The sequence below is a fragment of the Mauremys mutica genome, chromosome 8, assembly GCF_020497125.1.
Source record: "Mauremys mutica isolate MM-2020 ecotype Southern chromosome 8, ASM2049712v1, whole genome shotgun sequence".
NCBI lineage: Eukaryota > Metazoa > Chordata > Testudines > Geoemydidae > Mauremys > Mauremys mutica.
In genome coordinates, this window is record NC_059079.1 from 105,050,963 (window position 1) to 105,077,870 (window position 26,908).

At 52.5% G+C, this 26,908-nt stretch overlaps 1 protein-coding gene across 1 annotated transcript; it reads right to left on the bottom strand.

The window, feature by feature from the left end:
* Window positions 1-25,351, bottom strand: CCDC69 (coiled-coil domain containing 69). The gene is given in 10 exon segments (XM_045026276.1): window positions 1-2,719; window positions 3,352-3,449; window positions 3,940-4,059; window positions 4,654-4,755; window positions 5,923-5,996; window positions 7,245-7,332; window positions 8,386-8,555; window positions 11,471-11,543; window positions 25,147-25,209; window positions 25,211-25,351. Coding segments are annotated over 10 exon segments (1,098 nt in total). The 3' UTR covers window positions 1-2,550.
* Window positions 25,352-26,908: the final 1,557 nt, after the last annotated feature.

Consider the following 26,908-nt stretch of genomic DNA (forward strand, 5'->3'; position numbering starts at 1 on the left):
CTTTGTCCAGCCTAGGGGGCAGTGGAAAGTCCCGCCACTGACTGAGCTGTGTCCATTGCCAGGGGGCACAAATTCATAGTATGTCTTGTAGAGTCTACAGGAAACTATTACTGTGCTTTGTTTGACAAACCTGGCGTGGGTTCCTCTGTACCTTACTAGAGTCTGAGGTCTTTGGGGTTCGCTGTGTCAGCGATCTGCGCAGAGCTGGGGCAGCACACAGAGAGAACACGCACGCAGCCGACTGTTATCATCATCGAACAAGAGCAGAGCACCACACCGGTAGCTACTGACAACAGGGGCGAGTCTAGAGTGCAGCGGACAATGCTTTGCAAACGACCGGGAGGCATCAGGGGCTCTTCGTACAGAGCGAATCCGATATGACATCAAGGGGCCAGAGTCATATTTACAAAAAGGCTCCTTGACACCACACTGGCAAGTGGAAAGGGGACTTAAAGGGGGAATAAATTACATTTGTGCCGCCTTTCCTTCTTTTACCCTGCCAGAGCGGTGTAAAGGAGCCCTAGTGCAAGAGGAGATCTGGCCCTGTGATGGGGTATAAACCTCCAGCTTGTTTAACCCAGCCTGAGCCCTGTTAGGCCACAAGGTGGCAGCTGGAGGGGTGTTAGATGTAACTGGAGCTGGGCCTTTACAAGGGAAGGAGCAGAGCAGAAAGGCAGGCCAAGGAGGAGACCCAGGAGAGAGGTAGACCCAGGGCTGTCCTCTCTTGGGCTAAGGGCAGAGAGGAGGTGCAGAACTAGAAAGTGCTGGCCCAGGAGGAAGCCTGGGGCAATAGGACTGTTGTGCTGAGCCAGGAGGAAGCAGGAGGCAGTGACAGCAAAGTCTAAGGGGGATTTGGACTGAAGCTTGGAGGACTGCGACGAGGAGCTGCAGAAGGTGACAGGCACCTGCGGCAGCCCCTGAGGAGGGGAGATTCCAGGGAGGGAAGCCCTGGGAGGCAGTGCTCTGAAACAAGAGCAAAAGAGAACTCGGCAGGCTGTGGGCTGAACTCTGGCAAGAAGCCAACAGGAAGGAGGACCTGGGACCTGGAAGAGAAGCCGAGGCTGTCAGGGAAGCCACCGGGGCCATGGACAATCAAAAGGCGAAGGCTACAGGAGATGGTAATTCTCACTGCAGCGGCCCCAAGGAAGGTTCACTATGGAGCTGGGAGCTAGAAAGGACCAGCATGGCAGGAGACATGGGGTCTCGCCAAGGTTGAGCAAAGTCCTGGGAGCTGAGCGGGACTAGACAAGCAGCCCCACTCACAGGAGGAAACTCCCGTCACCCTCCATGGGCCCATGTAACCTAGTCACTGGGCACCAGGAGCTCTGGCCAGTCCCTGTACATGTGCACCCCATCTCCTCCCCAGAGTTGCTACTGGACCACATGATTCACCCGCAGGCAGGGCTGGGATTTCTGAGACGGGGCATGTTTGCTACAATCCAACTTCTCCTCTGCTGCTCTCCAAACTCCTGCAGAAAGCGCTCCCTGGTCCAGCTCCGGTTGCCATTGCCATGCGGTTTTCAGGGATAGGGGGGTCCATGGGCAACCCTATGGAGCTGGAACCTGGGCAGTGAGCGCACCAGGGAGAGACAAGCTCTGCCCACCTCTCGCTCACTGCGTTCTCTTTCCCCATCCTCACACGGCCCAGACGACATTCCCTGTTTGCCCCCTTGGGCACCACTTCGGGTGCCTGCTACAGGCCCTCAGAGCCGTTTCTCCAGCTGGGAACAGCAGGCTTGCTGCTTCTTCTGAAGCCAGTGCTGCTTCTTGGCCAGAAGAGGGCACCGTCTTCTGCCAGTGACAGCCCTGAGCCTGGGTCACACAGTTCCAGCTCAGAGACTCTCAAACTTTCCTTGCGGGGTTGTTCTTGAAGAATACCAGAGAGGGACGCCTAGGGGTCGCCTGACCCGCTCCCTGCCTGCGTACACCACAAAGCTGCCGGGGCGGAGGCTGGACTCAGCTAGGTGCTGTTTTAAACAGTTCCATCTGAGACGAGCATCCTTCTCTTTGGTTCTGGCTAAAGAGGGACCTGAGCGGCGAACTTCAGCCCCGAAGCCTGATCCAAACTTCCCCAAAAGCGGAGGCTGTTCAGATGCAGGGCTCCGGTTCAGATTCACCTGGGCAAACCAGTGCGGGAAACAGGCCTCTTCTTCCCCACCCCAAATGCACCGAGAGCCCTTTGGCTCCCCTTGTAACCACCACTACTGACTGAGATGTGAAGCCAGGGGCAGCCAGGACACCTCACACCGCACGTATCTAGGTCCTGGGGTGTCTCGTAAGCTCCCCCATGTTCAGAGTCAGACAGGGGGACACACAGGAGGGGTACAAGCACATTGAAAAGGTCCTGAGAAATACCGCACGGTCCCCTTAGAGGGAGGCTGTCCCAAGGTTGGAAGTCTGAGGAGCTCCCCTAGTACCGGACAGAGTCCCCATGACAGCCGCTCCGGACCTGTGCAATAAAGGAAGGGCTAAAACGAGGGGTGGAAGAGTCTCTGGTGCCCCTCGCTTGCTTCCTCATCCCAGTAGCCTCCGTCGCCGCTTCCCAGAGCGCTACGTGGCGATGAGCGGCACCTCGCTGGAGGGGATGGGGAAGGTGGGGGAGGAGTCACCGTTCAGGACCCTGTACAGCAGCTCTTCCTTCTCCCGGTGCGCCTGCTCCCGCAGCTGGGACTCCTTGTCCAGGGCCTCCCGAACCACCAGGAGCTTGTCAGACAGTTGCCTGCAAAGAAACACCAGCTCAGCTTCGTCACCTCCTAAGAACCCCGGACCGAGATGGAGATGGGGATCAGGGCCCTGCCAGCTGTTCTGGTCACTGCCAAAAGAGGCCAGGGCAGTGGGGGCCTGGAATGGTCTTGAAAAGGGGTGAGGCAGATTATAGGCACTCCCAGAGCCAGTTAGGTACTGTGCCAGGTCACGGTCTCCCTCGCACATACACACACTCTCACCAGAGCCAAACTGGTGCTGTGCAAGGTCATGGGCTCGCTCTCTCACACATACCCCAGAGCCAGATGGGTGCCAGGCAAGCCCCAGTTTGTGAATGCACATATACACCCCCATATTCACCTGAACCAGACCAGTGCCGTACCAAGTCACACACCCACAGGGCGCCTGGCTAGTGAACCTCAGCCCTATCATGCAGCACCCCTACTAGCTCCCCCTGACCTGCAGCTTCTGTGCTAGCTTTGGTGCCACCATACCTGCCTTTTGGGGCCTGTCCCAGCATCTAGTTATCAGCCTACAATTCAGAAAACAGCCTCTCCTGAGTGCAATTCATACCTAGCCCAGAGCTCAGCCCGTGAGCTCCGACAATGGCCGCAGGTAGCTGGTTCTGCACTAGGCTGCGGATGTTACCTTGTCATTATCAAGTGGTTCTGTGTTTGAACGTGCAGATCCTCACTCTCCTGCTGAAGGGTTTTCACTTTCTCCTCCAGAAGCAGGTTCCTCTCCATCTGTGACATCCCAGAAGGGTTTGGGAAGGGAGGATTCAAAGGAGAGGTCAAGGGTCAGAAGTGACATGGATTTGGCAACAGACGATCCCCTACACTGGTTAATGAGGCCCTGCCTAAGCGCCAACATCAAAATGTTGATGGTTACTGACAAAAGTTACCTCTATGTGAGTTTAGTGATGCATAGCAGCAACCTGCTGTGTATGCCAGGAAGCACCCAGCACTGCAGCAGCCTGGTCCAATTAGTGCAATCCTCCATCTGCTGGCTGCACTCACTGTGTCTGCGCCCGACACGTTAGCTCGGCTGAGAGGCCAGCCAGGACATAAAGCTGCCCCTAGGCAGCAGGTGAGCCAGAGGGGAATGCGCCTGGAGAACGCTGTTTGCATTCAGGTAGGTGGAGCGCTCTCCTGCAAGCTGTGCTTTTCCAGCTCCGCTATTGCTGCCCCTGGAAAGGAGTCCATGCACTTTTGGGTAGAACAACATCAAACCCACCACTGTTTCCAAGTTCAGCAGCTTCTTGTCCAGGTCATGGATGCGTTCGTTCTTCATCTCTATGACAAAATGCAGACTCTCCAGTTCTTGCTCCCAGAACTGGCTGGGGCTCCCATAATCCTAGAAGGGGAGAAAGAAAACGCATGAGTCCTCCACTGACTGGAGAAGTTGGAGGGGCTAATGCATGGTTCTGGTTTGGTTCTTTATTCCTGAACGGAGGTGAGCCAAAGATGATGACCGTTAGTAGTCATAATTGTCCAGTCTTCTCAGTCCTGGATTGATAGGATTCTTACCCCATAAAATTTGCTTACTAGTGTTCATCCAGACCCTACATGCACATCTTTACGGCATTGGCGTTAGCCACCTGAGTGCAAGGAGCTTGAACTACCTGCATAATGCACATAATAGTTACCCTTAATTTTCTCATGATCTACTTCTATCCCTTTGCTTACTTCAACCATACTACAGTTTACCAGGCACTACGAACACTGCCCTCTCCAGATCCAGTGACAGGGAGTCTTCCAAGGAGGCCTCTATTTAGCTTTTATTTTAGTGACAAAGCATTTATAGCATACAGATGCTTCTCTGACTCTGTAAGTTTGAGCTGTCCATTGTCACTACTGCGAATCCAACAGGCTTGCTCAGAGACCCTGGCAAATGATGGGTTAAAGAAATACCTTCCCAAGAGGCCACAGTTTGTTTGTTTTCCTGCACCTGAATAAGTTTCTTATAGTCTCTGCTCAAGATCGATTCCTCCACCCGTTTCATTTTCTCCTGGAAGGATTTCAGCTGGGAATTTAACCTGTCAATCGTCTCCTAGGGCAGAAGAGAAAGAAAGAGGGATGTGATTATGAGTCCTGTTTATAACCTCCCCTCCAGCAGGGGCACTGTTCATATAAGGGAAGAAAATGACCTACTGAGTTGTACAGAGGTGGCAGGAGTCAAACTGCAAGACATTTCACAATGAATAATGAAGCCCCATGCAGCAATTCCCTAATACAGTATTTAACGGCAGCAGGGAGCAATTCCCACTGTAATGCATTCTGCCATCCGGCTTCCTTGGTTACAATGGGTCAGTCGGTAACCACGGGAGAGATCTCTTGATAATCAGCACTTCCTGGGTTGCTTGCATAAGAACAGACGCCCTGACCCTGCCAATTCTGCTCTGAGCCATGGTATGGCAGTCAGGCAGCTTGTTAGCACCAGTTTCACTTCTGGAGTGTTCAGGTTACAGACTTGCCTGCCAGTAGAGTAAGCTCTGAGCACCGTTAACAACATGGAGACATTCCAAACACAACCCACCTGTCCCCTATGTCAGTAGTGGTGTGATGGGGTATCTGGTGGTGTGATGGGTTAATAGAGCTCGAGAGCGGCTATGCAGGAAGCAGCCAATAGGAGAGGGACTGTAAGCAGCAGACAATCAGGCTCCAGGCCAGAGCAGGGTCAGTGACTCCCTGGAACTCAAGGAGGGAGGGCTGGGTGCCTTGCAGGTGGAGGGAAGCTAGCACCTTGGACAGAGCCAGGGAGCCAGAGGGAGGGCCTGGTTGGCTGGCTGCTAGGACTGGCATGCTGTGGCGAGGCTGAAGAAGGTGCTGGGGCTGTGGGGAACTCTGCACTTTTTTGACTGAGCCAGTGAAGGACTGTTTTATGTTTGGGAATTTAAAGCCCAGGTGGCCATTTTGATTTAAGTATCTATTTGACTGCTGCAAAATTAAGGCAAGATCACTTTGTGAGAGGCCCCTCTGGGCTCATTTCCACAAACAGCCAGCCTGGGTTACTCCAAGGGTGGTGGGCTCCGGGCAGCTCGAATAATCTTTGTTTTCTCAATTTGGCTCTCATGAAAGTGAGGAGCAGACAGTGCTGGGGATCGTTCGGGCAGGTCCCTTGCACGTTTTTCCCAGCACCCTCAGACCTGTGCGCTGAATCTAGAGAGCTCTGCTCCACAGGGAATTTCTCAGCAAGCCAAAGCAAGGGGAGCAGCACCTGTAAGGAAGACTGGGACCTTTGGTAGGATTCCCTTAAGAGCACCATCTCCTGGTCATGGGCCCTCTGGACTTCTGCAGGGGAAACACAAAATCAATGTCAGAATTAGGAGACAGGAAAGCAAGCCCTGCCCAAGCCCCTTACCCGCACAGAATGGCAGTAGATGGCACTGCCACAGAGGGACCAGAGTTACTCTGGGCTAAGCGTCAGCAGAGGCTTGGGACCATAAGCAGAGGAAATGCCGTTTCTTGGAGCAGCCTTGCAGTTGAGAGCTCCCCGGAGGACTCGCTCAGCTGAAGTCACAGGGCTACGCGCTAAGGAGAGTGGCAATATGCCGCCCGGCGCGAAAGGAGAAAGAGAGGGAATGACCCCATCACCATTCACAGCCTTACTGCTGAGACTGGGTGACCAGATCTCGCATTGTTGGCTACAGTGTAAACGCTACCAGCTCCCTGGGAAGCATCCTGCTCCGATGGGAAGGAGTCTCCTTTTTGAAGAATTTTAGGTTTATTTCAGAGGCACTGGCACTGCAAGCGTAATACCCCAGTGGGATCCATTTTCCAGACATTGGGTTGGGTTTCTACAAACGGTCCATGCTAGTTAATGAAATACAGAGTAATATCTCCTGCCAGCATTTCTCCATGCCCTTCCCAGGGTACCCTCCCCCTCATGGCTTGAAGAGGTGCAGACAACATGACAGTAAGGGAGCACCAGGGTGGCCCTGAGAGCGTGACAGGCGACAGTATGGTAATCCAGAGGGTGCTTGCCAATGGGGCCAGTCAAAGAGCAGGCAGATCTCTTGGCAGGGCCGTCCCTAGCTATTCTGGGCCCTACGCAGCCCACCTGCGGGAGTGGGTGGGGCCCCAGGTTTCCGTGGGGGGGGAGGCTGGCCCCAGGCCTCTGTGGGGGGGCAGCAGGGCTGGCTGGAACCACCCCCCAGCACTCACCGGCAGCGCGGCTGGGGCTGGGTTGCTGCACTTCCTGCCACCAATGAGTGCAGGCCCAGCCCTGATGCAGTCCTCAGGGGAGTGGGGGCAGAGCAGGGGCGGGAGCAGCTCCCAGCTGCGCAGGGCACCAGGAAATGTGGTGCCCCAAATTTCCTGGTGCCCTACGCAGCTGCGGACTTTGCATATGGGTAAGGACGGCCCTGTCTCTTGAAAATGCTGAATATTCATTACAGGAGCGATCGGCCTCCGCTCAAGAGAGCCAAGGAGGTTGGAGAGGAGAAGAGATGCAAGATCAGCCCTGTGAGAAGTTTAAACCACAGCAGTGGGGGTGTAGAGGGAAGCCAGCGCCCAGCAGAGGAGAGACTTGGGCCTTACCTCGGAGGTTCTCGTCATGCTCTCTGTTCAGTGTGTCGAACTGCTCTGAGAGCTGCTTGTTAAGCTCTAAATCTCTTTCCTTTTCCACCTAGAAACAAAGTGAACAACAAGCCCTAAGCATCCGGGGATCTCAGAGAAAGAAGCGCACCTGCCTGTGCAGTCTCTTATTTATCTCCTGGGCGGCGGATCCAGTTTCCTGTTCCTATTTTTATGAATGAATTTAACTGTGGTACTTATGACAGTGAGGGGTTAATATCACTGGCAACCATATATCCTGGGGAGGGGGAAAGAGCATCACACGCAGCTCTGCTAGGACAGCTGACCTGCACCACTCTGGGCTTTTCCAGGATTTCCTGGACAACTGCCCTTTTTGCAGAGCTCTGCGATATCAGTAAAAGGGGGACAAGGAGGAGTAAACCACTGAGCTCAGTTTCGCTCAGGGCTAAGGCTATGATTTTGGCATGTCAATTTCACAGCAGAGTGCAGTCAGAGAGGGGGAGAGCTCACCTGGCAGCAGCAGCTCTTGTATCGTGGGCCTAGGCACAGCTTCCTGCTCTGGGCATTGCGAGCTGGGGAGTGGGTCACAGCACCTCTAAGGTTGGGTCTGTCCACCCCTCCGTAGGTGGAGCTGTAGGGGCCAAACCTGAACGGCGCTGTGACCCCGGTGCACCAGGTCAAGTGTGTTTTCACAGCCATTGCTGAGATTTCACGGACTTTATTCAAATTCACGATTTCCGTGACCTCCATGACAAAATTGTAGCCTCACTCATGGCCTTAGGTGTCTAGAGGTGAAATCTGAGGACACTAACCTACCATACTGAGTCCACTAACCCTGGGGAAGGCCGACAGGTGTCTATAACTGGGGGAGCAGGCCAGCTGGCTCTGAATGCGAGATCAGGGTCGGAAGGGGAATGTCAAACCCTGCTAGCTGACCCCCCCCCAAAGGATTTCACGGTGTCTGGTGTCTTTGGAGACTATCAGGTCATCAAGGTCCTGCTATATACTACTCCCTAGCTCTGAACCTGTGGTTGTGGTGCAGTGTGAAGGTCAGGAAGCAGAAGCATGAATGCCCAGGACTGGGGTGACTGTGCTGAGACACTAGACAGACACTCTTGGGGTGGGGAAGCCACTTTGACCCAACCTTGATTTTAATGTCTTGGGTCAGTCTCTGGGTCTCTGCCTGGTGGGCTTCCTTCAGCCTCTCCGTTTCCTCCTGATGTCCTTGTAGGAGTGTCGCAATCTCCCTCTTCTGCTCCTCCAGCAGCAGAGCCGTCTTCGTCTCCACATCCTCGTGCAAGGGAGCTGCGATGACTGCAAATTAAACATAAATGGCTAGACCGTGGCTGGCTGGTTTTGCTGACAGGATTCTGGGGCTGTTCTCTGCTCAGACCTGGTCAAGCTCATTATCACTTGGCAGTTTGGTGGCCTGCATAAAATATGATCTCAGCCCAGTTCCTACTGGACAATTACCCACACTACACCTGGCACTAGTTAGCACCAATGGGCATCATGTTGGCAGTCTGCGCAATGGGGACAAGTATCGAATAGAGACAGGAGACCCCCACTCCTGGGGATGACCCTTCCAGCTCAGGGCTGAGGGGTGTGGCTGGCTATTTCTCCCTGCACCACAACCATGTCTCTTTTAGGTCTTTGTTTCCTGTCAATCGTTCCCAGTTTCTGTGGGTGCATTCATTGCTCAATGACTAGTTGGAGCGAATCATTTCCAGCCACCAAGTGCCGCATAAACAGTCGGCTACAGCTGACTGCTAATCAGTTTGTTGTATGGGAGTGGTCACATGGTACAGTGTCCACTTCCTGATTGGGTGACTGAAGCTATTTAAATGGAACTTTAGTGAATGACAAACACTGCCTGCTGAATAACTCAGCTGGTAGAGAGCACTTATCTCTGAGCTTGTCTGTAGTTCTCTGTCTGAGACAGCCATTCACATAATGGCTAGAGCAGGGGTAGGCAAGATTTTCAGTGGCACTCACACTGCCCAGGTCCTGGCCACCGGCCTGGGGGGAGGGGGCGGGGGCTCTGCATTTTAATTTAATTTTAAATGAAGCTTCTCAAACTTTTTAAAACCCTTATTTACTTTACATACAACAATAGTTTAGTTATATATTATAGACTTATAGACAGAGACCTTCTAAAAATGTTAACATGTATGACTGGCACGCAAAACCTTAAATCAGAGGGAATAAATGAAGACTCGGCACACCACATCTGAAAGGCTGCCGACCCCTGGGCTAGAGTGTGTCACCTCCGAACAGGGCAACAATACACATAAGGTAATTTGTCCCACTAGCATACAGACACCATCCTCTCCAGCTCCATGCAATATCCTCCTCACTACTGCACCAAGTGCTTCCTTAGGGGTGGGATTGTTCGTTTGGTGGGACGCTTTGGCCAGCTAGTGCAGTTTTTGAGCTGGCCATTTGTGGTGTTCGCCTGGTCATACATATTACTAGACTGCAGTCATCCATTTCTCAGTCCACAAACAAACACGAAAGCAGCTTCCCAGAGTTCTACCTACCCACTTCCCTTGGGCAAGCAGCTCGGTTTTTTAACTTGCTTCCCTTACGAACTCGTGACATTTTTCAGAACTTGCTCAGCTTTTCACAAGCAGTGTTGTCACCCTGGCATTCGAGAGTGACTAATAGGGTCAGTCCATGAACAGTAGCGTGTGGAATTTGCTGTTCATCTTGGAAACTGTTTGTGAATCTCTTTGATTCTCATTCCTGGGCAGCACAGGGAAAACTTACACTGATGCCCTGCCAATACCGAGCCTGCTCCATCGGTAGAGGGGCTTCTGTGGCGGCAGCATGACATGGATGGAGTTTCAGCATAGATCCCCGGCTGGTGTAAATCAGCGTCACTCCACTGAGTCAATGAAGATTGGCTAATTTATGCCAGATGAGGATACCGATCTTTATTTCTAGCCTGGCTCTGCACTGTGCAGTTTGTCTCATACAAGTTTGCAATATTTCCACTAGAACACGGATGCATTTCCAGGAACGCAGGCCAAATACTCTGTCGATTTCTAAGGAACCATCTGTGATGAAGTGGGAATCTCCTGTAATATTTTACTATTCCCATGAGTGCCTCAGTTTCCCTTTGTACTTTGCACTGCTCCCCAGGGGGGTGCAGAAGTGTTAAATCTGCTCATGGGGCAGAGAAAGAGACATGAGCTGTTGTGTCAGGTATCTGTTTGGGGTGAACTAAATGGGTCAGTCAAGTACTGGCTGAAACCGACCCATATCAATGGAGGTTCCACAAAGACAAAGGACGCCCCAAAGACTGAGCAACTGACATTTATCCTTGGGAATCTCCTTCAGGCGGAGCGTGTGAACTCAGCATGGGTCTGCAGGAGGTAGACAATGGACCAAAAGGTTTCAGGTGGCTGGGATAAGAGCTGGCTTTTGGAGGTCTCAGCAGCTCTCACCTGGGAGTGACACAGGGACATGGAGAACCAGAGCCAGAAAAGGACACTAGATGGAAGGCTGGTGTGGCCTGAAGAGATGGTGTTTTAACCTTTATTCCTCTATGCTAATCTCAGGCCTTCCCAGTGCTGGGTTCCATCTGCCTCTGTTCTGAAAAGGCTGCCAGGTGTCTGTGCCAATACTTGCTGAGGTGAGCTGATCCCTGAAGTGTGTTCAAGAATCTGACCAGCCGTCTATCTCAGTGGGACGTGTGTCTCAGGAGCGCTGAAGCCCAGAGGCTCAGTTTTGGAGGCACTGAGGCTGCGTGACCTGCCTTAAGGAAGAGTGGGACCCCTTGGGGTCTGCCACACAGAAGGGGATCCTCCAAACAACTGTTTAAAAGCTGGCGTGTAGCACCAATCCTGTGGCTCTGTGACACCATCTCAGGTGGGACTAATGCCAAGACCCCCAGGGACACTGGAGTGAGAGAATCCACTCTGATTTAACTCAAGTCAGTAAAGCCCTTTTACCCCAGTGATCCTCAGACACATCGCCTCCCTGTCCGGAGAAGCTTTGAGCAAACACAGATGAGATGGCTTTGGTATGGACCAGAACAGAAGACTCACTAGTCACAGTGCCACTTTGGCTGTATCAGAGCTCACAGTGCTGCCTGTCTTAGCAGGTATAGGTGCATCTGTGCATGGAATACATTGGCCCATCTGTTCGGACCCTGTCGTAGCTTAATGCTTTTAAAGGGGTCGGTGCATCGAAAAGCCCTGTGAGGAAAAAGATGTACCCCTCACCATGATTCTCGGTCTTCAAGGCTGTCAGCTCCTGGGAAACCTGCCCCTTTGGCGGCTGAGCTCTTAGTCGTTTCTGTGGGGAAAATCAGAAGACTGGAATTATGAAATGCAGGGAGGAAATGTAAAAAAACCACGCTGGTTTGTGGCAGAGCTGAGACCTGAAGGGAATTGTGTCCTGGATGAAACACCCTTAAATGGGTCCCCATGATGGGGAGTTATTTAGCAGTCCCTCTAAATGAAAGAGCTGCAGCAACATTAAGATCCCAGCAGCTCAGCTAGGTCCCGTCCAACCCAGAGTGCTGCTCTCAATTGCCAGAGTGCTGCTGAAATGTACCCAGCACCTTGTATTTATCCACGGGTAGTTCAACCTGCAGCCCCAGCCAGCGACCCCAAGCCTCTGTCACACTCCATCCTGTTTAGCCAGCTCTGCAGCTGTGCCAGTTCTCCTCCTAGGGAGCTCACTATCTCTGCTACTTCCACCTTTGGCCTCCGGTTTTAGGCTGCTCCATCTCCATTTAGCCCACTGTGCCCTTCTGCCAGCCCTCTCTCCTTTGGGTAGGATGGAAAGTAACACGTTGGGTGGCCTTATTGCTAACATGGTACAGCACACAAGGGGGAACATGTAACCTGGGAGCACCCCTGCAGAGGGGCCCTGCCCCCATTATAGGGGAGATATCCTCTGGCACGTAAAGGGCTGTTCCGGTGAGAAATACCAGCAGAGGGACGCGAGAGTGGATCACACGTGCCCACTAGTTTTCTCTCCATCCTCACTCCTGGTTACTCAGGGTATGGCTACACTTGCGAGTTGCAGCGCTGGTGGAGGCTTTCCAGCGCTGCAATTAGTAAGTGGCCACACCTGCAGAGCACTTCCAGTGCTGCAACTCCCTGGCTGCAGCGCTGGCCGTACACCTCACTCAGCATGGGGAATAAGGATTGCAGCGCTGGTGCTGCAGCGCTGGTCATCAAGTGTGGCCACACACCAGCACTGTGATTGGCCTCCAGGGTATAAGGGTGTATCCCAGAATGCTTTTAACTAAATTACTCCCTTTGTTTTGTTATGCAGCCTCTCTTTGTTTTGTTGTGAACCTCCGGAGCTCCGTGCTACCGGAGCTGCTCTACCGGAGCTGCTTATCAGCTCCTGTTTGCTGTGATCAATCTGTGAACAATCAAATGAGATCCTCCTCCCTGCGTGATTCACAGGGGTTGAGTGTTTGCTTTGCTTGAGAGAAACGGGGGGAGGGGGCAGATGGGGGAAAGAGAGTATGTTGGATGCAGGCTGTTTGCAGTTAACAGTAAGGGGGTGAGAAAATTTTCTGATTTTGCACAGTGTCAGTTCCAAAAATCCTCTCTCTCTCCCCCCCCCTCCCCCCCGGTCCCTGTCACACTGCCCCACACCCCCCTCTTTTGAAAAGCACGTTGCTGCTACTTGAATGCTGGGATAGCTGCCCATAATTCATCACTCCCAACAGCGCTGCAAATGCTGCAAATGTGGCCACACTGCAGCGCTGGTAGCTGTGAGTGTGGCCACACACCAGCGCTGGCCCTGCACAGCTGGACGACCAGCGCTGCAACTACCAGCACTGCAGATTTGTAAGTGTAGCCATACCCTCACGTTCCCACTTGGCCCTGGATTTCTGTTTGCAGAAGTGCTCCGTAGAGAAGGCACGTACCAGCGAAGGGAGGAGACACCCGCACCCCCCACCACACTCCCTACCGCACACAAATGCACCCCCCCCACACACACACACTCATCCTATGCAGCCGCCCAGCCACACGGACAGGCTAGAAGATTTACTGTCCTTCCACCGTTGGGAGGGAGGGAGGGGGGGAGGCTGTCAGTCTCACCAGCAGGCCGGTCTGCTGACTAGGACCCTCCTGGCTCAAGGTACAAATCTCCACTTTGCCTTAGTATCGTTATCAGCCCCACACTCCCACAAAGGCCTTCTGGGATGGGGGCACTGGACAATGTGATGGACACGTACAACTCTGTCCAGCAACCAGTCGGAGTGAGATGGGGTTAGCCCCAAAACTCTTGGAGCTAGAGGGCTGGAAACATTTCCCAGTGCTTTTGCTGTTCCCCTCTCTTAACCCCCTCTTCACGCCACCTCTGCATGCCCGGGACCCCGGACTGCTCACTAGCCAGACAGAGCCCAGGATCAGATAGTGGGTGCAGATCTGTTAGCAACGCCCACAAACTTGTAGCTCAGCTGATGCTTTTTATAGCCCGGCTCAGAGCCTAGAAATAGCTTGGGCTAGAGCACAGAGGCTGTGCAGGAATGAGAGATGAACAACAACACTAAATCAAAGGCAATTACAGGGATAAAGCCCAGTTCTAGCAACACCTCAGAATATCTGGCACCAGCAAAGCTCTCGCTTTCTCTCCAGTTCAAACAATGACATCATCCTCAGAGGAATGCTTTGTTAGAGCATCAGCTCCTGCTACCAGCCCCCCCGGAGATCCTGTCACAGTTTCCATCCTAGCGGGGTTTATAGAACTCAGATTTAGGAGGTTGCTTAGGCGGTACAGTTGCAGCAGGCCACGTTCCAGCCCCGGGGCAGTTTAGTTTAGTTGCATTAGTAACACTGGAGGAAAAACCAACATTATTTTTAGTTATTGTTCAACTGCCAAAGATTGGTGTAAATCAGGAACGGCTCCAGTGACACCAGTGGCGTTACACTGTTGTGGAATGGAATGAAGAGAACTGACTCCCGCGCTCTGGGGCTGTCTTCACTAGAAATGCTGCAGCAACACAGCTGGGGGGCAGGGATAGCTCGGTGGTTTGAGCATTGGCCTACTAAATCCAGGGTTGTGAGTTCAATCCTTGAGGGGGCCACTTAGGGATCTGGGGCAAAGATCAGTACTTGGTCCTGCTAATGAAGGCAGGGGGCTGGACTCAATGACCCTTCAGGGTCCCTTCCAGCCCTATGAGATAGGTATATCTCCATACATTCTCCAATATTCAGTGTAGATGCTCACTGCAGCAACAGGCAGCATTCTCCTGTTGCTGTCATTATTCCACCTCCCCAGGAAGCGGTAGCTAGGACAACAGGAGAATTCCTCCCCTGACCTGGCACTGTCTACACCCAGGGTTAGGTGGGCTTACCCATGTCACTCAAAGGTGCAGATTTTCACACCCTGCCATGATGAAGCAAGACCAGCCTAACTCTATAGCATAGACCTGGTGTCAAGGAACATGAAGGAATCCAACTGGAGTCACTTACACGTTCTTCCACCACACTCAGACTCCTGAAAATTCACACCCACTGCGCAACAGGTGTCTCACACCCTTCAGCAACCAACTCGGAACGGGGCCCATGGACCCTGGCTGAATGGAGGGCAGCACACAGGTGTGCAACTTAGTGTACATGCCAAAGGGGATTGAAAGAGGCGCAAGTCACACCCGGGCAGGCCCTGTCCACATTCAGGACATTTGTCCCAGTGTAACCATACTGATGAAGTGTGTGTTGCCTTGTTACAGACAGCACCTTAGACTGGCTTGTTCTGTTTTCCTGTCCCAGTCTCTAACAGCGCAGAGAAATGTGAGTCCAGCCATCTGGGTTCTGTTGCTGTGTGAGTTAAGCAAAGCCCTGGGTCAATGTCTCTGCCTCCGCATCCCTCTCTGAAAAGTGGAAATACAAAACCACCCCTGGTTCCTAAAGTGCTTTGGGAGTCCTACTATTGCTTGCAGGGAGGCTGTGTCCGGGGCATCACTTGTAGACCAGCACCCTGCTGTGCTAGGAGCTGTATATATGCAGAACAGAAACATAGTCAGTCTCTGCCCCAGCTGAAAGGCGATAGATACATGCCTAGCATTTTTATTATTTTATGTCCCAGTAGCTTCAGACTGACTCCATTTATGGCAAGGGCAATCACAATTTAAATCAGAAAAGCTATAAGGAAGTAATCTGTTGTAACAGTGTGTAATTCACCTATAATTGTTTTAAAAGCTGTGAATGCAGTAAAACCTCAGTTATCTGAGCCTTGTGTATAACAAACCAACCAACAACCACCGCCCGCCCACCCTCTTATTTAAAGTGAGAGCAGATCACCCTATGGGCAGCAGCTGCATTAAAATTCTGTGGCTTAGCTACACCTCTTGCATGGTGGAGATGCACATCTGGAAATGAAAGATTCCCAGGGAAGTACCATGTGCAAAATCAGGAATGAAATATTCCCAACCTGGTGCACCTGCTGCTATGGGCAGGAAACAGTTCCCAGAACAGGGCTGGTGTAGACATGTGTAATGCATGCAGATGCAGATCACCTCCCACCACAACAGAACATTCGGTTCATGGAAGTCTGAAGAGGGCTTATACCATAGATTTCAAGGCCAGAAAGGACCATGGTGATCATCTAGTCTGACTTCATAACACAGGCCAGAGAATTCTACTCAGTGATCCCTGCATTGTAAGCTGCCTTCCATCGTAAATTTGGCATTCACGGACTCCTACTCGGATTAGTGGGTGGCGCATGGGGTTCTCTGCTACGGGTCCCTCTCTGCATCCCTTGTTTTGACCTTGTGCCCTGCACCTGTCTGTTTTTTCATTCTTGGTTCCTGGTATTTAGTTGATTTTCTGGGATCTGTGGCCCCCTCCCATCGCCCAAGAGGACCTGTTGTTGCCCTAGTGGGCTCTGCCCTGGAAATCAAACAGGCTCTGGTGAACTGAACACAAATTGACTGCCTGCCTTTCCCCGCAGACAGGAGGGTCCCTACAGATTGAGAGGTGCAGTACACAGAAAACAAAGGTGTAATAGTCACATAGGTAAAGACACCTCAGGGGTGATCTGTGCCCAGCTCCTCTGATGCAGATAGAGGCATGCAGACACCACTTACTGAATGGAAACGGATAGCTACTCAGGACCCAGCCCTGGGCAAGACAGGGGCCTTTAACTGGCAGAACTCCCATCTGCACCAGGAACCCGAGAGCCAAGAAAACAAAGCCCTGAAAATTATCTGAATTGTACGGACAGTGACTCCATGCCAGAATGGGAGGGAGAAGAGATGGGTTGAAGAGTAGAAGACCTGGAAACAGGTCAAGAGTCGTCACAGTCCCCTATGTTTTACGAGATCCTTCCTGCTCTAGCTACCCTTGCTAGGAGGATTTTGGCCCCAGGCTCTCAGTGTTTAAGTGCTGGAAGCACATGGCTCGTTCACTTGGGCCAGCAGGCTCCATGCCACCAAAACATACAGAATGCGAGAAGGAGCCAAGTTTCCTCTGAAGCAGCAGCACAAAACTAATAAAGCCTGTCTAAAGCCCAAGCTGGGGCCTGCATGCTCCCCAGAACATCCCTAGAAGGACTTTGCAGCAAGCACTCTTATCTCACAGCAGCAACCATGGAAAGAGAGGAGACAAGGAGAGTCCTTTGCTGCCCACTGCCATGGGTCTCCTGGAGGGTGCTTGTAGGGGATGGATTAGAGAGGATGCAGGCTGGAAGAGAGACTGAAAACTTAATTGGTCGGGGGAAGAAGGGGAATGCCCAGTGCTGCTAAACAGATTAGACCAGTGCTGCCTTTCCTAAAAACAGCAGGCCTCCCTGAATTCTGAACCCTGGGCTGGAATGCTGTCCGGACCGCCAAGCCACAGCATGTGCAAGAGAGAGATTGAGAGGGGTCCAGAAATATCAAACAACTGCAAGGGCTGCTACTTTACAGCCTGTGAAGTGTGACAGACACATTTAGAGAGCAGTAAAAGGACAGCGCGGTTTTGTGCATGATTCCCCAGGACAGGGAAAGATCAAAGAGGTTGCTGTCATTGCATCACAGAGTCCCTGGGGGTGGGGAATGAGTGATAGACAAGGAGACAGCCAGGAGCCTGAAAATCCTGAAATAAACTGGGGAGTCCACCTCTTCTCTGAGCAGTAAATTACCCCAAAAGGAGTGATTCTCTTAGGCACAGGGACTGCTTTTTACAGCAGCATCATATGCTCCTACCATGCCCGGAACAATAAAATATCACCAGAAGCTCTGGCCTGAGGACCACAATGGACAGCTCTGCTCCTCAAGGACAATGGAACCTCGACCATCAGAGTAAAGTTTGTCCATGCAGGAGGCAGAACCATTTCAGGGGACGCTTGGAACAAGCTCGCCCAGGAACAAAGGCCCATCAGAAATCTTCCCACCTTCTGACCCAAGAGTTGAGGCACATTTTGTCAACTGGACTCCTCTAAAATAAACACAAAGCTGCACATACACTTAAAAAAAAACCCTCTCCGACAAAACCCTCCCCTGCACGTGCGTCTCTTCCTGCACGGAGCCCGCCACAGAGAACGGCCCACATGTGGCAGATGTTAGCCTCATCACTTAACGCACTATTGGAAGCTGCTCAGACACTATGGTGATGTGGGGGAGGGGGCACACGAACCTGTACAGAATTCTTTCAGAGGCAAACCGGGGTGCTCCTGTGTCTGTGCGCCACAGGGGCTGGCAGGAAGGAGTGGTCCTGCCAGCTCTGTCAGAGGCATTACAATGTCAGATCAAGGGGAGGGGCGTGCAATTGCTGCCTGGGCCGCAAGTCACCCCGCTTGTTGATTGGTATCGGCTGCATGCTGTAAAAGCCAGGGTGTTCCCAAGGGTGTTGTGAAGCTGCGTGGAAGCTTTGCTGAATTAATCACAGACTTGAAAGCACACAGAGGCCAACCCGTGGAAAACCTGAACCCATGGCAGAGCACCTCAAGGTTCCCCATGGCACCTCTGGCCAGGCTGGCTGCCTTTTGCCACCACAGCGTCCCCTTATGGCTGGCACTGGAGCTGCAAAGAGAGGACTCGGGCTGTAACAAATCATGGGCAAACCTTAAATCGGGCCTCAGACAAACTTCCCCGATCACAGCTGGGAGCCAGAAGTGCCACAAGCCATACCCAACCCACACCCCAAAGGAGCAGTCAGGGGAACGATCCTCTCGTCCCGGGGCAACTGGGTGGCAGGTTCCAATCAGGAAGTGGCACCTGTGGAAACCTCAGGGATGGACCCTTCTCTGTCTAGCTGCCTGCTTTCTGCAGGGGCTGGCGGCAGACCGCCCCTTCCCAGGAACACCTCTCACCTTAAGCCATGGGGAACCAGTGCATCCCCTTGGGGAGCGGGTAGGTGGGGTGTACGTGTGTGGCACAGACAGGGAGGGATCTGACCAGGTCCCTCAGTCCCTGCCTAGCCCTGGAACCAGCTGACATCCTGTAAGAATGGGAGCCCACCAGGCCACATCAGCCCACAGGGGAAAGGAGGCAGCAGCTCAGCTCCCAGGACTACCCCCCTCTCCCCAAAAGCACCTGCTCTTGGTGGGTCTTGTAACCGTGTGGGCTCACTCCTGCAGCACCTCCTGCTGGTGTCCTGGGAATTAGCTCATTTTCCAGCCTTGGAGCACCCTCTGCAGGCTGGTGTCCTACTGCCACCTGGCCCCTGTTTCCCTCCCAGGACTCCAGTGCCCCATTATCTGGGATGCTGCCTCCTGGCAGTAACCCCTCAGTCTCAGGGTCTCCCCTCCCCAGGGAACCCCCACCCCCTATCCCCACCTCAGTCACAGGCTACTGCCAGTCACCATCTAGCCCCACTCCCTGGGCCAGACTGCAGTATAAGCCACTCATCATAGGAAAGAGGGTTTTGGACCCACTGCCTTTCTCTGCAACCCAGTCAGAGGTGAAAGTAAGCTGGTCCGGCGTACCGGCAAGAGCCAGTACGCCGTGCCGGACCGCACCGGCTTCCGCAGCGGGGATTTAAAGGGCTCTGGGCTCCCCACCGCAGAAGGCAGCCCAGAACCATTTGAATCTCGCCCGCAGCTCTGGCGGCCAGGCTGGGGCCGGATTTAAAGGGCCCGCAGCTGCGGGCAGCCCAGAGTCCTTTGAATCCTGCCCGCTGCTCCGGCTGCCGGAGCTGCGGTGGGGATTTAAAGGGCCCGGAGCTCCGTGGCAGCCGGAGCCCCGGGCCCTTTAATTTGCCCCTGGGGCTCCCAGCCACCTCTGCAGCTGGGAGCCCCGGGTTGATTTAAAGGCCCTGGGGCTCCCAGCCATAGCCCATGCCCCAGGGCCTTTAAATCTTGAGAGGCCACGCCCCTTCCGGATGAGACCACGCCCCCTCAGGACTCCGGCAGTACCGGTAAGTCCTGTAAGTTACTTTCACCCCTGAACCCAGTACCTCTATGGGGCCTTGGAGAAGGCCCTACAGCCTGGAGAGTTGCCAGCCTGGGGCTCCCCAGCCCCTCTGGCCTTTCCCCAGCCCTGCCTCACTCTAGGCACCCTGAGCGTCCCAGCAGCCAGGCCCCTCTCCCTTTGAAAGCAGAGAGAGACTGTTAGTGCCTCACGCCCAGCCTCTTATATAGGGCCAGCTGAGGCCCGATTGGGGCGAGGCCCAGCTGCGGCTGCTTCCCCAATTTGCCCAGTAGCTGCTTTCCCCTGCCTCAGCCCTGTCCCCAGGCTGGTTTAAGCCTTTTAAGGCAGGAGTGGGTGACCACACTGCTACAGTTTGCACTAGGCTCCCCTCAGTCCCAGGTGCCCTCTTCCCATTCCCATAGAGATGGCTCCAGGGGGCCCATGTCTGCCCTCAGGCAGCAGCAGCTTCCAGGGCTCCTGCCTAAGGGAGACCGAGTGACCAGGTGCTGCAGAAGCCTGGTGGAGGAGGCATTTGCATGAGATCCTGGTGCCCTTTTGGGCTTGCGAGGGTCCTGACCACAGAGCAGCTACCTCCCCTCCTCAGCACTGGTCAGGCCAACATGGATCCTCATCCCCGCCTAGAAGCAGGACGGGGCCTGCACAGGCTGCAGAGCGTGTGGGTAAACAGGGCCTCCTCCTCACACAGAACAGCCGCTCTCCCTGGCACCACGCCTGCCAGCTGCTGCTCCCGATCCTGGTGGCATAATGGGCTGTTCCAGTCTGGGATTCCCGGACAGAGTCTCTCTTATCCCTGTGCACTTTGACAGCCCAGAGAGGATGGTCGGGCCCATTAGCTAGAGCTGGGCAATGACAGGCAGGCCCCAAAGGCCTTTCCCCTGGGGCAAACCTAACGCAGAGACTGATGCCCTATTGCCACTGGGATCCCCCGCCAACTAAAGGAAATGGGAACCTGGGAAATGCAAGAAATGCTGGTTTGATTTGTTTCTTTTCAGCTCTTTCTGGCCTGCTGCATTTGTGTCCATCACGCCTAGATCTGATCCCTCTCTCTGCCATGACACTGTACACAAGTGCTGGGGTCTGCTCTCCCCACTCCGCACAGGAGAGGAGTAACTCCCATGGAATGCAGTGGGTGTTGTCTGGAGCGGACCCAGTCGTGGCACCCCCCAGGAGGTGCAAGTGGCTGAATCTGCAGGGCAATCACTGAGCAAGCTGCAGTAAAGGGCTGTTTGTAGGAAGCTCCTGGATTGTGCCCCTGTCCCTGTGTCCAATACCAACCCAAGGACTTTAAACGACTCACGCCCTGCAAGGGGAAAATAGGGCCCAAGGCTTACAATGGGAAGAAAAGTATGAGTATTCCACATGTGCTAACGATCTCGCTCCATTTCCGTGATAGTCTCTCTAGGAGTATCCCATAGAGACCATTAACCGCTTCACAGGTGCCAGAATGAGCACATGTCCCTGGCTGCAGTGTCTGCTGGAAAGACCATCCAAATAAATAGCACAGCAGGACGTCCAGCAGTGCAGGAAAGCTGTGTTTCACGAGCCCACTGCTCTGGCAGTGTACAGGGGCCTTAAAGTGGGTGTCTGTCCCGAGGTGAATATTTAGCAGCTTGGTCCAAATCCCTTTCACTATTTTTGAATGATGAGTGTGGGCAGAAGAAAATCAAACTACTTTTCCCAGTGTCAAAAATTACGGTCATGGTCCCCACCTCCTAGAGGTAACTCCAAACTGTCTGAAGCTTGGAAACTTGATTCTTAGGTGTCCGTTCAGCCTAACTGGGGAGAAGGCTCATTACCAAGCATCAAAACCTGGCTGAAAATTAAGAAAGTTTTGGATGTGCCAATGGAGTACTGGCACGTTTGCAGAGCTACTTGGAGCACATGCACTGTTCAGTGTGTATTTGCTGTGTCCCTTTGTTACTCTACTCTACTCTTCAGGAACTGAGGAGGCACCAGTCTGCCTTTGGCTGAATGACCCCTGCAGTCCTGCAATTGACTACATGGGTGTGCTGCCCTGTGGAGTCAGTGAGTCTGGGCGTGGGTAGAGAGATGCACGCAGGAGCAGTCAATGGTGCAGGATCTGTGCCTTAGATTTTAGAGCAAGATTTTTTTCTAAAATTGCATTTTTAATGCATAATGCAACATTCATATGGCAAAATGAAATCACCAAAAAACAAGGGATGTGTGTTTAAATCCTGATGCTGCTCCGCCTAAAGTCACTAGGAGCTTTGCTCTGTGACTGCTGTTGACATCAACGGGAGGAAGGTTAGGCCAATAACTTCAAGAGCAGGGCTTGCAGAGGCACAGTCCACTTATATCCCATTGTCTATTCACGGCTTTTAACATACTACCATTCGTGCAATTACATTGCACCATAAACATATAGACTGAGCTTTGTGGCTGAGTTAACTGTCTTGTTAGCATCTTAATTTCTGACCCTTTCTGATTTTAAGTAAATAAAGTAGAACCTCAGACTCACAAACACCTTGAGAATGGTGGTTGTTCCTAACTCTGAACAAAAGGTTATAGTTGTTCTTTCAAGTTCGCAACTGAACATTGACTTAATCCAGCTTTGAAACTGTACTATGCAGAGGAAAAATGCTGTTTTTAACCGTCTTAATTTAAATGAAACAAGCACAGAAACAGTTTCCTTACCTTGTCAAATCTTATTTTCATTTTTTTCTTTTTTTTAGTAGTTTACATTGAACACAATACTGTACTGTATTTGCTTTTTTTTCTTTTTTTCTCTGCTGCTGCCTGATTGTGTATTTCTGGTTCCAAATAAGGTGTGTGATTGACCAGTCAGTTCATAACTCTGGGATTCGTAACTCTGAAGTTCTACTGTGTCTCTCTCTCTCTCTCTCTCTCTGTGTAAGCAGCATTAATTATAATGTATATAACCCACTGCTGGAATGATGCCAGGCCTGAGCCCCGATCTTTCAAGAAGACCTCTCAGCACCTCTCATGGTTGGATGTCAGATGAAATGCAGGTTGTGTCCTGCTACTTCAAGCAGCTGAGTTACAGAGCTGATCACATTCCAGTGGTCATATAGCTACAAGATCTCAGCTGGGTTCTTGCACTTGGCACCTGCACAATCACTTTCTTATCTTTATGCTCTTCTAAGAGACAGAAATAGATGACACGAAGGACTGAGGCCTGCCAATGCCCTCCCCCCTGCACTCAGAAGATGTGATACGCCCACTTGATCTGAACAGATGATCTCTGGTTCGTACCCTCAAGAAAGGTGATGACTCCCCAAGGTCATTTACAACATGGGTCCTGGGGAAAAAATTCCTTCCCATCCCCAGTTCTGGCAATCAGGTTTAACCCCGTGCAATGGTGAAAGAATCACAGCAGTTAAAACATCCACTCCCATTTAAAACATAAGAGCCACTGGTGTCCAAGAACCTTCTCCCAGCCTGAGAAGTCACTAAACGTGAATGGAACCAGGCCTGTAGCATCTGACTGTTTATTCTTCTCAAATCCTAGTATTGAGGATTCGTCTTCTACTTCCTTGTGACTCTCTGACTTTCCCCCACCTTCAGTCCCTTTTACACTCCCCCTTTCAGATCTATCCTTGTGCCAGAGGTTTTAAACCAGAAGGGACCACTGTGAGCACTTAGCCTCACCTACAGCTTCACACAAGCCGTAGCATTTCACCCTGTGCTTTCTGCATCAAGCCCAGAAATTCTGGCTGCGCTAGGACATACCCTTTAGAAAGGCATCCAGTCTTGATTTAAAGATGTGGCCAGCAAGGGCGGTGTCCCCTTCCTTGCCTCAGCTAAGTTTATGGTATTAACTGGACATATCAGAATCAAGGGATGTGTCTCCAAATGACTCCATCTCACATCAGTGAAATGCCCCCATCTCAATTCCTGGGGCCTTTTGTATGCAGCATTTCTCACTCATTGTATGTCTCTTTTGTACAGGGAGCCCTCAGAGGCATGGACTGCCTAGAAGTGTTTGACATTGTGCATAAAAGATTAGTACATTTCTTTAATATACAGCTATTCATGTGCATTTGGGCTGAAAAACAAACATTCAGACCTCTGTCTGCAACTCCCCTGTGAGTTCTCTTGGACAGTAGGTGTGTCTCTTTGTTTCCTGTTTCCCTGAGTATCTGTACAAGTGGTTTTTTTCTGGCTCAGTGTTCCTGGAAGTCTCAGAGCTACTCCCTCCTGCAAATATTAATGTGTGCAAAGCTTTGTGCAGCCATCTTGCAAACTCTGTGATTTCCCTCCTCCTTTTAAAATCATCCATGCAGAGTGCACTGCCTGGCTAAGGTGACCAATCACAGGCCCCGAATAAGAAATAGTGAATAACTGTAAGCACAAGGGAAACCAAACAACCCAGAAACTGACAACGGACACATGAAGTTTCAATCAAATAATGAACACGCTTGTAAAGATCAGTCTGTTTGAGGTTAACACCAGAACTGGAGACAGGCTAAATCCATAGAATAAATAGTTCACTGAGGGTACTTTGCTCAAATGTAGCTGGCACCCCGAGAAAACCAGCTGTTGCACTTCCTGCTTAGCAGCTCAGGTAGCAAAGGAAGACAAGGAAGGATCTAACCATCAGATGCTTGAGGGTGAGGTTTGCAGACATCCTGCTCTGGTGCTGCTTTAACGTTCTAGGCTCACGTTATTATCTCAGATGCCTTCTCCCCTGCCGTCACCCTCCCTGCTGTAGAACAGTTCGTTTCCTTCAATCTTAAAAGCATCTTCCCTCCCCTCCCCCACCACATCCCTGGGACCAGTGATGGGCTGGAGGTGGAAGGAGGGTCAGGGAACGGAGAGGAGAATTGGCCCAATTTTGAGGCCTCTGGCAGAATTCACCCCTTCTCCGGGTACTGCTGCTAACCCTTTCCTGGCAGGGAGAGGTTTTGCTGTCTGAGGCTCAGGGAGACACTTCTGACGGGCACTTTTTTGCTGTGCCTTTGGGATTCACCAGAGTCTTCCCCATGTTGTGAATAAATATATATACCCAGTACAGTGGAAGGAACCCCTAGACCCCCTCAAGACATCTCCCCACCCACACATTACTGGGGAAGGAAATCCTAGACCCTCTTCATCACCCCCCTCAACCCCCCCACACTCATTACTAGGGAAGGCACTCCTAGACCCTCTCGAGACACCCCCCCACCCACACATTACTGGGGAAGGAACTCCTAGACCCTCTCCATCACCCCCCCCCCCACACCCATTACTAGGGAAGGAACCCCTAGACCCTCTCCACCACGCACACAACTCCAATCAACACACGCGCTGCAGTTTTCAGGAACAACGTGTCACCCCTTTCCAGCCTGTTAGTCTCCCCGGCCTTCAGCCAGCCCCTCTTCTCCTGCTCATGGTTTTGGGGAAGGGGCGTTGTCTAAAGCGGGGTGGGGGGGGGGACACAGACGCCCAGCGCCCCACCCGGTAAGCTCTGTGCCGGGCTGGAGCAGCGGGGCGCCGGCGGGGGTGGGGGGCAGCAGGGCAGGCTCTGGGGGCTGCCGCCCTTCCCCGGCGCGGGAATCGCTGTCAAAGCGGAACCCATCCCAAACCCAGCTGGGGGAGGGGGTCGCTCGCCGTTACCTTGCTCCTGGCGTGGCAGCGGCCGGTCGTGCTGCATGTGCAGCCCATGGCCGGGCGAGCGGGCGGGACTCGCTCTGCGCCCCGTGCCCGGCGCTGCAGCTGCGAGCCCGGGAGCGAACCGCGAGTAATCTGCTTGAACTTCTGCTGGGACCGCCGCGCGCCGTAAATACCCGAGCAGAAGCCCCCCTGCAAAAAAAGCCCACATCCCCAGCTGGCAGGGCTGAGCCGAGCGGCATACCAGGCGCCTGTTTGATAACACGTGTTGGCATGGCCGGGGGAGGCTGGAGCCCGCTCCGGAGCTCAGCGCCGCAGGGAACCTGCACGTCCAAACCGAGGGGGCAGCCACCCGTCTGAGTCCCCATCTAATCCCCTGCTGCTGGGCTGGGCAGCTCCGGGTCTCAATTCCTCTCTCTCGGGGCCCCACGTGCTCCCCCACTTTTCCTGATCAAACGCGGGGCCACCTGCCCTCTGTCCCTACGCTGGGCGAGGGAGGAAGCGGTTACTAGGGTTTAAGGCCAGAGGGGACCGTTATGGCCATCCAGTCTGTCCTCCCCCAGGCCAGAGGACACCCTCCCAGCCAGTGACCCCTGCATCAAGCCCATAACTGCTCGGGGAGCTTTTCGGAAGAGGCCAATGGGAGTCTTAAAATAAAATACTTGCCTGTTGCCCTGCAAATGTCCCCCCCCCCCCCCCCCGGAGTTGCTAGCTTCATGTGTTAAGGAACAGATGGGGAAAGAGGGTCCCATATCCCTCTGGGCAGCAGGCAGCCCCAGCTGTTATCTTAGGTCAGGTCTAGGCCAGAAACTTTGCCAATCTTTGTTGTGGCCAGTGATGTTTTTACAACATTTTTATACCAGCAAAAGTCTTGATGTAAGTGCAGCTGGTATCCTTTACTTCACGCAGGGAACCCGTATAAGCTACACGGGCAAACACTTTTGCCGGTATAAGCTGTGTCGTGGGCTGTGCAGGACTGGAATTTCTCTTTTGTAGGAAATTCCATTTTTTTTAAAATGTGTTTTGTTCCGAATCGGACTGGAAAGAAAAAATTTCCCACAACATGAAAGTTTTCAGGGGAAAAAAAATCATTTTGCGTCAACGGAAACATTTAGTTTTGATTTCAACATTTTTAATGTTTTCAATATAAAAATAAAAGAAATGTTTAAACAAAAACTTGTTGTGATAAGAAAAATCAAAATGTTCCACTCTGAAAATGTCAAAACAGAAGGTTTCAACCTTATTGAAATGCTTTATTCCCCCTTGCCACAAAACTTCATCAAAATAACCATGTTTCCATATAAATCCGGGGTGGCCAACCTTTCTGACCCTCCGAGCCGCATATGACAATCTTCCGAAGTTTGAGAGACGGAGTGCGCCTGCCGGGGCTTCAGCCATGCTCGTGCTGAAGCCCCGAGCCCCAGTAGGCGTGCCCAGTGTCTCCCCTCCCCATGGGGCAGAAGCCTCTTGCCCCACCACTGCCGCAGCCCCCCCAGTCTGTTAGATGGAGAATGGTGGGTGGTGTGGGGGGCTCTGTGAGCCGTACTTGTTTGGCCACCCCGATATAAATGAAACCGCATTTTCTAATGGAAAAACATTCCATAGGACTATTTTCAACCAGCATTAGCTCCATAACACTACGAGGGTTTGCTGGTCTGGATAGCTCAACTGGCAAACCTTTTCTAGTGTAGACAAGGCCTTTGGGAAGGCACCAGGCTCATTTTTTCCTGGTCCTGGTGTGAATGGAGAGAATGGCTTGTGGGTGGTT